This window comes from Hemitrygon akajei, chromosome 20, assembly GCF_048418815.1.
Source record: "Hemitrygon akajei chromosome 20, sHemAka1.3, whole genome shotgun sequence".
Taxonomy (NCBI): domain Eukaryota; kingdom Metazoa; phylum Chordata; class Chondrichthyes; order Myliobatiformes; family Dasyatidae; genus Hemitrygon; species Hemitrygon akajei.
The window spans coordinates 70,796,425-70,808,853 of record NC_133143.1 but is presented as its reverse complement, the minus strand read 5'-3'; the positions used below and the strand labels follow the sequence as shown (position 1 = coordinate 70,808,853).

General features: G+C 43.9%; 1 protein-coding gene across 3 annotated transcripts in view; it reads right to left on the bottom strand.

Annotated features, from left to right (window-relative positions):
* The window catches only part of LOC140713910 (progranulin-like), a 72,701-nt gene that overhangs the window by 49,056 nt on the left and 11,216 nt on the right, over positions 1-12,429 (bottom strand). For all 3 annotated transcript variants that reach the window (XM_073024579.1, XM_073024578.1, XM_073024580.1), the window contains exon 3: positions 2,382-2,558. In XM_073024579.1, the coding sequence (XP_072880680.1) occupies positions 2,382-2,558 (177 nt within the window). The remainder of the gene's footprint in view (positions 1-2,381; positions 2,559-12,429) is intronic.

The following is a 12,429-nucleotide window of genomic DNA, read 5'->3' as shown; positions in this document are numbered from 1 at the left end:
GGAATATAATTTGTGGGCGTCAGGGAGCCGTAATCAATATGCAGGAGATTCCCAGAACTTCCGGGAGAGGTGGGATGTCTGGGTTAAGCCTACTGCTTTGCTTCAGGACCAGCAAGTAGAACTGAGGCAAACTAAGCCTAACATCTGTTCGATGTGAGATCCCCACATAATTATAGAAATGTAGAAACAGAAAATCTACAGCACAGTACAGGCTCTTCGACCCACAATGTTGTGCCGAGCATGTCCCTAACTTAGAAATTACTAGGCGTACCCATAGCCCTCTACTTTTCTAAGCTCCATGTACCTATCTAAAAGCCTCTTAAAAGACCCTATCATATCCGCCTCCACCACTGTTGCTGGCAGCCCATTCCATGCACTCACCACTCTCTGAGTAAAAAACTTATCCCTGACATCTCTTCTGTACCTACTCCCCAGCATCTTAAACCTGTGTCTGCTAGTGGCAAGCATTTCGGCCCTGGGAAAAACCCTCTGACTACCCACACGATCAATGCCTCTCATCATCTTGTACACCTCTATCAGGTCACCTCTCATCCTCCTTCGCTCCAAGGAGAAAAGGCCGAGTTCACTCAACCTGTTTTCATAAGGCATGTCCCCCAATCCAGGTAACGTCCTTGTAAATCTCCTCTGCACCCTTTCTATGGCTTCCACATCCTTCCTGTAGTGAGGCAACCAGAACTGAGCACAGTACTCCAAGTGGGGTCTGACCAGGGTCCTATATAGCTGCAACATTACCTCTCAGCTTCTAAGCTCAATTCCACAATTGATGAAGGCCAATACACCATACGCCTTCTTAACCACAGTCAACCTGCGAAGCCTATAGACTCAGACCCCAAGATCCCTCTGATCCTCCACACTGCCAAGAGTCTTACCATTAATACTATATTCTGCCATTATATTTGACCTACCAAAGTGAACCATTTTACACTTATCTGGGTTGAACTCCATCTGCCACTTCTCAGCCAAGTTTTGCATCCTATCAATGTCCCGCTGTAACCTCTGACTGCCCTCCACATTATCCACAACACCTCCAACTTAGTAAGTCATCAGCAAACTTACTAAGCCATCCCTCCACTTCCTCATCCAGGTCATTTATAAAAATCACTAAGAGTAAGGGTCCCAGAACACTCCACTGAGATCCCTGAGGCACTCCACTGGCTGACTGACCTCCTTGCAGAATATGACCCGTCTACAACCACTCTTTGCCTTCTGTGGGCAAGCCAGTTCTGGATCCACAAAGCAATGTCTTCTTGGATCCCATGTCTACTTTGTTTCTCAGTGAGCCTTGCATGGGGTACCCTTGTCAAATGTCTTGCTGAAATCCAGATACACTACATCTACTGCTCTTACTCCGTCAATGTGTTTAGTCACATCCTCAAAAAATTCAATCAGGTTCGTAAGGCAGCACCTGCCTTGACAAAGCCATGCTGACTATTCCTAATCATATTACACCTCTCCAAATGTTCATAAATCTTGCCTCTCAGGATCTTCTCCATCAACTTACCAGCCTCTGAAGTAAGACTCACTGGTCTATAATTTCCTGGGCTGTCTCTATTCCCTTCCCTGAATAAAGGAACAACATCCCCAACCCTCCAATTCTCTGGAACCTCTCCCGTCCCCATTGATGATGCAAAGATCATCGCCAGAGGCTCAGCAATCTCCTTCCTCGCCTCCCACAGTAGCCTGGGGTACATCTCATCTGGTCCCGGCAACTTATCCAACTTGATACTTTCCAAAAGCTCCAGCACATCCTCTTTCTTAATATCTACATGCTTAAGCTTTTTGGTCCACTGCAAGTCATCACTACAATCGGTAAGATCCTTTTCCATAGTGAATACTGAAGTATTCATTAAGTACCTCTGGTTCCATACACTTTCCCACTGTCACATTTGAGAGGTCATTTTCTTTCACGTCTTATCCTCTTTCTCTTCACATACTTGTAGAATGCCTTGGGGTTTTCCTTAATCCTGCTCACCAAGGCCTTCTCATGGCCCCTTCTGGCTCTCCTAATTTCCTTCTTAAGCTGCTTCCTGTTAACCTTATAATCTTCTAGATCTCTAACATTGCCTAGCTCTCTGAACCTTTTGTAAGCTTTTCTTTTTGACTAGATTTATTACAGCCATTGTACACCACGGTTCCTGTACCCTACCATAACGTCCCTATCTCATTGGAACGTACCCATGCAGAACTTCACACAAATATCCCCTGAATATTTGCCACATTTCTTCCGTACTTATGACTTTTAAAGTTGCAAATATAAGTCAAGATAGTCACTACATATGGTGTTGCTGTTATACAACATATTAAAAATCAGGAATTTTCAGAATGCACCATTTCTATCAGTGATTCTGACTGTGACTTACCGAAGGATGTCGGCAGCAAGTCCAATGTCCAGTGACTGTCTTACAGCATACATAGTAATCCGGACAGGAATACATCTGATCACACTTAACTGCTGAACTGTTACTGCTGACCCTACTGCTCTCAGCTCCTGACTTCATTTCAGGAGCCTGGGTTTTGGATAAGGTGCTGAAACCATCCTGTGTGCAGGAGAAAGTAGAAAGGTGAGGCCATTCAAAGGGAGTACAGTACGGGAGACAGCACTGCAGACCAAAGTGAAAACAGGTCAAAATAGCTCATGATGTTGGTGTTTGCTACTTTTTATTTTGATTTGCAGGAAATATTCTGGTTGATAAACCTCTACAGGTGCCCAGTGGTGAATGTCCTGACTGGTTGCATCAGAGCTGGTATGAAAACACCAATGCCCTAGATTGGAAAAGCCTCCAACAAGTGGTATGCTCTTTCTCATTGTTACCATCAGGTAGGAGGGACAGAAGCCTGAAGGCACACACTCAGCGGTCAAGAACATCTTCTTCCCCTCTGCCATTCAATTCCTAAATGGACAATGAACCTGTGAACACTACCTCACTTTTAAATATCTATTATTTCTGTTTTTACATGATTTTTAATCTATTTAATATACATATACCGTAAATGATGTATTCATTTATTTTTCTTTTCTTCTGTATTATGTACTACATTGAACTGCTGCTGCTAAGTTAACAAATTGCATGACACATGCTGGTGATAATAAACCTGATTCTGGTTCTGGATACAGCCTTTTCCCGCATGGGTAAAACCCTCCCTGCCATTGAGCACAGCTACATGGAGATGTGCCACTAGCAGGTACCATCAATCATCAACCAGACCCACCATTTGGACCTTACACTCTGCTATCTGCTGCCATCAGGATGGAGGTACAAGAGCTCAGGACCCACACCACCTGATTCAAGACAAGTTCATCCCCCTCAACCATCAGAACCCTGAACCAACGTGGATAACTTCACTCACCGCAACATTGAACTGCTTTCATAAACTATGGACTCACTTTCAAAGACTCTATAACTCATGTTGTGAGTGTTATTTATCTACTGTTATTCAATGTATGTATGTTTGTCTATTTTGCGATGACACAGTTGTTGTCTTTTGCACATGGCTTGTTTGTTAGTCTTTGTGTGTAGTTTTTCCTTTCTTTTCCAATCTTTTTATTAATATCAAAATAGTGGATATAACATAGTGTTGCTACACAATTTTTGGGATTACATAGTTAATGGTTAATATATATAAATATACATTCAGTTAATACAAGGGTAATAAACCTCCCAGAATTGTTCAAGTACAAAAATAGTATACAGAGAAAAAAGGATTAACATACCCAAAAAGAAAAAAAAATACCCCCCAAAAAACTAATCTGAACAATACTAACCGAAAGCTAAGAAAAAGAAAAGAACATGGGCTGTTTGTAACATCAAAAAAAAGAGAACCATTAGTGTCATCAACTCTGAACCTCTCTGCATATAGTAAAACAAGAGAATAGGTTTGGAAAAAGGTCAAATCACATCACGTGAAATTGTTGAATAAAAGGCCTCCAAGCCTTTTCAAATTTAATGGATGGATCATATAAAAATCACTTCTAATTTTTTCTATGTTTAAACATAACATAGTTTGAGAGAACCAGTGAAATGTGGTGGGAGGATTGATCTCTTTCCAATTCAGCAAAATAGATCTTTTAGCCATTAATGTAAGAAATGCAATCATCTGACGCGCTGAAGAGGTTAAGTGATGTGCTTCTATCATTGGTAAACCAAAAATTGCAGTAATAGGATGAGGTTGTAAATCAATATTCAATACAGTTGAAATATTATCAAAGATATCTTCCCAATATTTTTTCTAAGAGGAACATAACCAAATCATATGGGTTAAAGAAGCTGTCTCAGAATAACATCTGTCACACACTGGACTGATATGAGAATAATAGTGAGCTAATTTATCCTTAGATATATGGGCTCTGTGCACTACTTTAAATTGTATCAATGAATGTTTAGCACATATAGAGGATGAATTAACTAATTGAAGAATTTTTCCCATTTTTCGATAAGTAAAGTAAGCTTAAGTTCCCTTTCCCAATCATTTTTAGTTTTATTAGATGCATCTAAATGAATTTTCATAATTATATTGTAGATAGTTGCTATTGCACCTTTCTGAAAAGGATTTAAATCGAAATTTTTTTCCAAACTATCCATAGAATATGGATTCGGGAAAGTAGGAAGGGTGGTGTTACGTACCCCGTAACTGGGTTAACAGACCAGCAGAAATGGAATGATACATTGGAGTCTGGTGGTACTGTAACTAAAGGTGTTTATTAGTAAACTAAGCAATACAATACCAAAAATGCAAATATACATATAAAACAGGTTAGCAATAATCAATACAGAAGTGCAAGAATAAGAATCAAAACCAAGCTCTATCAAAGTCTGGGGGTAAATGAATAGTCTTAAGGGAATATAGAGTTCAGTTCGTGCTGGGGGGGGGGGAAGAGAGAGAGAGAGAGAGAGAGAGAGAGAGAGAGAGAGAGAGAGAGAGAGAGAGAGAGAGAGAGAGAGAGAGAGAGAGAGAGAGAGAGAGAGAGAGCAGCTGCAGCAGGCAAACCTTCCGTTGTCTTCTTGTTCCGTTGTACCGTTGGGGTCATTGGTTATGACCCTTCCATTCCAGGCTAGACCGTTCTTCAGCAGTGGACTCGTCACCCAGGCCAGGGTGGACTCACACACAAGTCCCCACTGGTCTGCCTTCATCCACTGTACACCGGACCGATTCTCCTGAACCGATCCTCCAGGCCCCCACCTTCCTGTGGGTGTACAACACTCTTTCAGTGTCCACTGGTGTGTCTGTGGGTGTCTCCGCAGACCCGTCTTTTATCCCCACTGACGGGGTGTCAGCCATCCATCAACTCAATGTGTCCATGTCCATCAAACGAGGCCACTCCCTGCTGTCTCGGCAAGAATGTTAACGAGCAAAGAAGTGTCCTTGTAGCCAAAAGATTGTTTACCTTTCCATCAGTGAAGAAGCCATAATACTTAAATCATTCGTCTCTCTCTCTTATCAATAGACAATAGACAATAGGTGCAGAAGTAGACCATTCGGTCCTTCGAGCCTGCACTGCCATTTTGAGATCATGGCTGATCAACTACTATCAATACCCGGTTCCTGCCTTGTCCCCATATCCCTTGATTCCCCTATCCATAAGATACCTATCTAGCTCCTTCTTGAAAGCATCCAGAGAATTGGCCTCCACTACCTTCCGAGGCAGTGCATTCCAGACCCCCACAACTCTCTGGGAGAAGAAGTTTTTCCTTAACTCTGTCCTAAATGACCTACCCCTTATTCTCAAACCATGCCCTCTGGTACTGGACTCTCCCAGCATCTGGAACATATTTCCTGCCTCTATCTTGTCCAATCCCTTAATAATCTTATATGTTTCAATCAGATCCCCTCTCAATCTCCTTAATTCCAGCATATACAAGCCCAGTCTCTCTAACCTCTCTACGTAAGACAGTCCAGACATCCCAGGAATTAACCTCGTGAATCTACGCTGCACTTCCTCTACAGCCAGGATGTCCTTCCTTAACCCTGGAGACCAAAACTGTACACAATACTCCAGATGTGGTCTCACCAGGGCTCTGTACAAATGCAAGAGGATTTCCTTGCTCTTGTACTCAATTCCCTTTGTAATAAAGGCCAACATTCCATTAGCCTTCTTCACTGCCTGCTGCACTTGCTCATTCACCTTCAGTGACTGATGAACAAGGACTCCGAGATCTCTTTGTATTTCTCCCTTACCCAACTCTACACCGTTCAGATAATAATCTGCCTTCCTGTTCTTACTCCCAAAGTGGATAACCTCACACTTACTCACATTAAACGCCATCTGCCAAGTATCTGCCCACTCACCCAGCCTATCCAAGTCACCCTGAATTCTCCTAACATCCTCATCACATGTCACACTGCCACCCAGCTTGGTATCATCAGCAAATTTGCTGATGTTATTTTCTATGCCTTCATCCAAATCGTTAATGTAAATGGTAAACAGCTGTGGTCCCAATACCGAGCCCTGTGGCACCCCACTAGTCACCACCTGCCATTCCGAGAAACACCCATTCACCGCTACCCTTTGCTTTCTATCTGCCAACCAGTTTTCTATCCATGTCAATGCCTTCCCCCCGATGCCCTGAGCTTTGATTTTACCCACCAATCTTCTATGTGGGACCTTATCAAATGCCTTCTGAAAATCGAGGTACACTACATCCACTGAATCTCCCCCATCTAACTTCCTGGTTACATCCTCGAAAAACTCCAACAGATTAGTCAAGTATGATTTACCCTTGGTAAATCCATGCTGGCTCGGCCCAATCCTATCACTGCTATCTAGATATGCCACTATTTCATCCTTATTAATGGACTCTAGCATCTTCCCCACCACCGATGTCAGGCTGACAGCTCGATAGTTCTCTGTTTTCTCCCTCCCTCCTTTCTTAAAAAGTGGGATAACATTAGCCATTTTCCAATCCTCAGGAACTGATCCTGAATCTAAGGAACATTGGAAAATGATTACCAATGCATCCACAATTTCCAGGGCCACCTCCTTTAGTACCCGAGGATGCAGACCATCTGGACCTGGGAATTTGTCAGCCTTCAGTCCCATCAGTCTTCTCATCACCGTTTCCTTCCGAATGTCAATCTGTTTCATTTCCTCTGTTACCCTATGTCCTTGGCCCATCCATACATCTGGGAGATTGCTTGTGTCTTCCTTAGTGAAAACAGATCTAAAGTACTCATTAAATTCTTCTGCCATTTCTCTGTTTCCCATAACAATTTCACCCAATTCATTCTTCAAGGGCCCAACATTGTTCTTAACTATCTTCTTTCTCTTCACATACCTAAAAAAGCTTTTGCTATCTTCCTTTATATTCCTGGCTAGCTTGCATTCGTACCTCATTTTTTCTCCCCGTATTGTCTTTTTAGTTAAGTTCTGTTGTTCCTTAAAAACTTCCCAATCATCTGTCCTGCCACTCACCTTAGCTCTGTCATATTTCCTTTTTTTTTAATGTTATGCAATCTCTGACTTCCTTTGTCAACCACTGTGGTCCCTTTCTCCCCTTTGAATCCTTCCTTCTCTGGGGGATGAACTGATTTTGCACCTTGTGCATTATTCCCAAGAATACCTGCCATTGCTGTTCCACTGTCTTTTCTGCTAGGCTATCCGTCCAGTCAACTTTGGCCAGCTCCTCCTTCATGGCTCCATAGTTTCCCCTGTTCATCTGCAACATTGACACCTCCGATCTGCCCTTATCCTTCTCAAATTGCAGATAAAAGCTTATCATATTGTGATCACTACCTCCTAATGGCTCCTTTACTGCAAGATCGCTTATCAAATCCTGTTCATTACATAACACTAGATCCAGAATAGTTTTGTCCCTGGTCGGCTCTCGTACAAGCTGTTCCAAGAATGCATCCCGTAGGCACTCTACAAACTCCCTATCCTGTCGTCCAGCACCAACCTGATTCTCCCAGTTCACCTGCATGTTGAAATCCCCCATAACTACTGCGACATTACCTTTGCCACATGCCAATGTTAACTCCCTATTCAACTTGCACCCAATATCCATGCTACTGTTTGGTGGCCTGTAGACAACACCCATTTGGGTCCTTTTGCCCTTACTGTTCCTCAGTTCTATCTACACAGACTCTACTTCTCCTGACCCTATGTCCCCCCTTGCAAAGGACTGAAACTCATTCCTCACCAACAGGGCCACCCCAGCCCTTCTGCCTACATTTCTGTCCCTACGATAGCACGTATACCCTTGTACATTCATTTCCCAGGTCTGATCTCCCTGCAGCCATGTCTCCGTTATCCTAACAACATCATAGTTACCCATTCGCACCTGGGCTTTAAGCTCATCCACCTTATTTCTGACACTTCGTGCATTCAGATGTAGAATTTTTAACCCATTTCTCCTCTCTCTGTTTGAATCGCTGCCTATTGTGCTTAACCCAGCTCCCCGAACTCCCATCGGGCTATACACCCCTAGAATTTTGTTGTCCTTCCTAAATTTACTTATTCTTTCAACACATTTAACTCCATGTTCCGTCAGACCATCCCTCTGTACATGAGTCCTCCTTATCACTTGTTCCGCCCCACCTTCCTCTACTACACACTTAATATTCCAGAACCGTGTAGTCCCCACCTGTCCTTTATTCTTCCTCTCGCTATCCTCTCTCACATTCTGGATCCCCGCCCCCTGCAAATTTAGTTTAACCCCCCCCCCACCCCCAAGAAGCACTAGCAAACTTCCCTGCAAGAATGTTAGTACCGCTCCAGTTCAGGTGTAAACCGTCCCTTCGGAACAGATCCCACCTTCCCTGGAACAAAGCCCAATTATCTACAAACCTGAAGCTCTCCCTCCTGCACCATCCTCTCAGCCACGTATTAATCTTTATAATCCTTCTGTTCCTTGCCTCACTCGCACGTGGCACAGGTAGCAATCCTGAGATTGTTACCCTGGAGGTCCTGCTCTTCAGCTTCACACCTAACTCCCTGAACTCCCTACGTAGGACCCCCTCACTCATCCTACCCATGTCATTGGTCCCTACATGGACCACAACATCTGGATTCTTGCCCTCCCTCTCGAGAATAACCTGCACCCAATCTGAGATGTCTTGGACCCCGGCACCAGGGAAGCAACATACCATCCGAGACTCCCAATCTTCCCCACAAAATCTCCTATCCGCCCCCCTGACTATAGAATCCCCTATCAATACTGCTCTCTTCTCTTCCCTCCTCCCCTTCCTAGTCAAGGGTCCAACCTCAGTGCCATATCTGTAGCATAGCTCCCAGGGGGGTGGAGGTTAGCTCTGGACCCCATTTCCACCTGGCTCATTCAGCCCACATAACAGTGGTATTTAAAAATTTTCTAACCTGTAAGTATCTAAAGAAATGGGATCTAGGTAAATTATATTTGTTAGATAATTGTTCAAAAGACATGAAACAATTATCCAAAAATAAATCACAAAATTGTAATATACCTTTAGTTTTCCAAGTCAAATAGGCTTGGTCCATAATAGAGGGATAGAAAATAAATTAAATATAATAGGACTTGCTAAAATAAATTGATTGAACCCAAAAAAATTCTGAAATTGATGTGTAGTTTTTCCATTGGCTCTATTGTATAGCTTTGTTCTACTGTGGATGCCTGCAAGAAAATGAATCTCTGTAATATGTGGTGACATACATGTACTTTGATAGTAACTGTACTTTCAACGTGATATTTTGAACTTTGAGCAAGCAAGCCTGTTGAACGTGGGTGGGATACGGTGAGCATTGGAGCTTCACTCTGATCCAGTCCTCACAAATTTTATCATTTTTGCAAAGACACAGGAAATGCAAATTTAAAAACAGGGAAGTCTCAGCTTGTCACACAGCATCTGTGGAAGGAGACACGAAACTCAGATCTAAACAGTCTCTGAGCTGAGCCCATCACCCAAAACTGGGTGGCAGGGTGGAGATGCATCTCCTCCAAAGGAGGTATAAGGCACACCTTCCCTCCGCAAGCCAGCAAGTCATCCTTGGGCAAGTTTTAGCACTTGCTTAGACTCCCTGATCAGGGTCAAGTGAAGCCATGTAGGGAGGAAGTGGATGGTCGTATGAGCAGCTGGTGCAGATCACAAGTCCTGTTTAAGTGACCACTGACACCAAGCAGACAATCTCTGAAGAGTATTGAGAGACATGGGGTCACCCATCTTGTAAAGACACTGTCCAGAAGAAGGCAATTGCGAACCACTTCTGTAGCAAAATTTGCCAGGAACAATCATGGTCGTGGAAAGACCACGATCACCCACATCATAAGACATAATCACCCAGGACATGCTCTCTTCTCATTGCTACCATCAGGGAGGGGGTACAGAAGCCTGAAGACCCACACTCAACAACTCAGAAACAGCTTCTTCCCTCTGCTTTCTGATTTCTGAATAGAAAATGAACCCATCATCACTACCTCACAATTTTTCTTATGTTTTGTTCTCTTTTTAGCACTATGTACATATTTAATTTAATATGTTTATATATCTCTTATTGTAATTTATAGTTTTATTATTATATATTGCATTGTACTGCTGCTGCAAAACAATAAATTTCATAACATATGCAGGTGATATTGAATCTTATTCTAAACACAAGTTTCCTAAGCTGCTGAGTGTTCCCAGCAAATTCAGTTTTATTTCAAATTTCCAGCATTTGAATTTTTTCTTGATCTTCATTTAGAGTAATTGTAGATTTTCAAAGATCAAAGTACACATATGTCACCGTATACAATGATGAAATTTGTTTCCTTGTGATTCTCAAGTTTCTGGAGACCCTATTGACCCTATTGGCCCTATTGACCTTATTGGCCTTCATTAGTCTGAGGACTGAGCTGTGAGCTGAGAGGTAATGTTGCAGCTCCATGACACCCGGCTTAATCCACCCTTGGAGTTCTTTGACAAGGACTCTCCTACACCCACTGATGACTCCTTCTCCTGTCTTCAACCCTCCTCCTCTTCATGGACACCCCGCTCTGGTCTTCTACCTGCTCTGGATCTCTTTATTGCTAATTGCCGATGGGACATCAACCGTCTTGACTTCACCACACCCTGTTCCAATTCCAACCTCACTCCTTCCGAACGCTCTGCTCTCCGCTCCCTCCGCACCAATCCCAACCTCACTATAAAACCTGCTGATCAGGGGGGAGCTGTTGTTGTCTGGCGTACTGACCTCTACCTGGCCGAGGCACAGCGACAACTCTCTGATACCTCCTCTTATTTACCCCTTGATCATGATCCCACTAAGGAGCACCAGGCCACTGTCTCCAATACCATCACCAACCTTATTAGCTCTGGAGATCTCCCATCCACTGCCACAAACCTCATAGTTCCCACACCCCCACACTTCCCGTTTCTACCTCCTACCCAAGATCCATAAACCTGCCTGTCCAGGTAGACCTATTGTCTCAGCTTGCTCCTGCCCCACTGAACTCATTTCTGCATACCTGTCTTATCCCCCCTTGTTCAATCTCTTCCCACCTATGTTCGTGACACTTCTCATGCTTTGAATTTTTTCAATGATTTTAAGTTCCCTGGCCCCCTCCATCTTATTTTCACCATGGACGTCCAGTCCCTATATACCTCCATCCCCCACCGAGATGGTCTTGAAGCTCTTCGGTTTTTTTTGGATTCCAGACCTAACCAAATCCCCTCTACCACCACTCTCCTCCGTCTAGCGGAATTAGTTCTTACTCTCAATAATTTCTCCTTTGGCTCCTCCCACTTCCTCCAAACCAAGGGTGTAGCCATGGGCACCCGCATGGGTCCCAGTTATGCCTGCCTTTTTGTTGGCTTTGTGGAACAGTCCATGTTCCAAGTCTATACGGGTATCCGTCCGCCTCTTTTCCTTCGCTACATCGCCGACTGCAGTGGTGCTGCCTCCTGCACGCATGCTGAGCTCGTTAACTTCATTAACTTTGCCTCCAACTTTCACCCTGCCCTCAAATTTACCTGGTTCATTTCTGACACCTTTCTTGATCTTTCTGTCTCCGTCTCTGGAGACGGCCTATCTACTGATATCTACTATAAACCTACAGACTCTCACAGCTACCTGGACTATCCCTCTTCCCACCCTGTCTCTTGCAAAAAGGCTATCCCCTTCTCACAATTCCTCCGTCTCCGCCGCATCTGCTCTCAGGATGAGGCCTTTCATTCTAGGACAAAGGAGATGTCTTCCTTTTTTAAACAAAGGGGCTTCCCTTGTTCCACCATCAACTCTGCTCTCAAACGCATCTCTCTCATTTCCCGCACATCTGCCCTCACCCCATCCACCCGCCACCCCACTCGGGATAGGGTTCCCCTTGTCCTTACCTACCACTCCACCAGCCTCTGGGTCCAACATATAATTCTCTGTGACCTCCACCACCTCCAACAGGATCCCACTACCAAACACATTTTTCCCTCCCCCCCTTTCTGCTTTTCGCAGGGATCGCTCCCTAC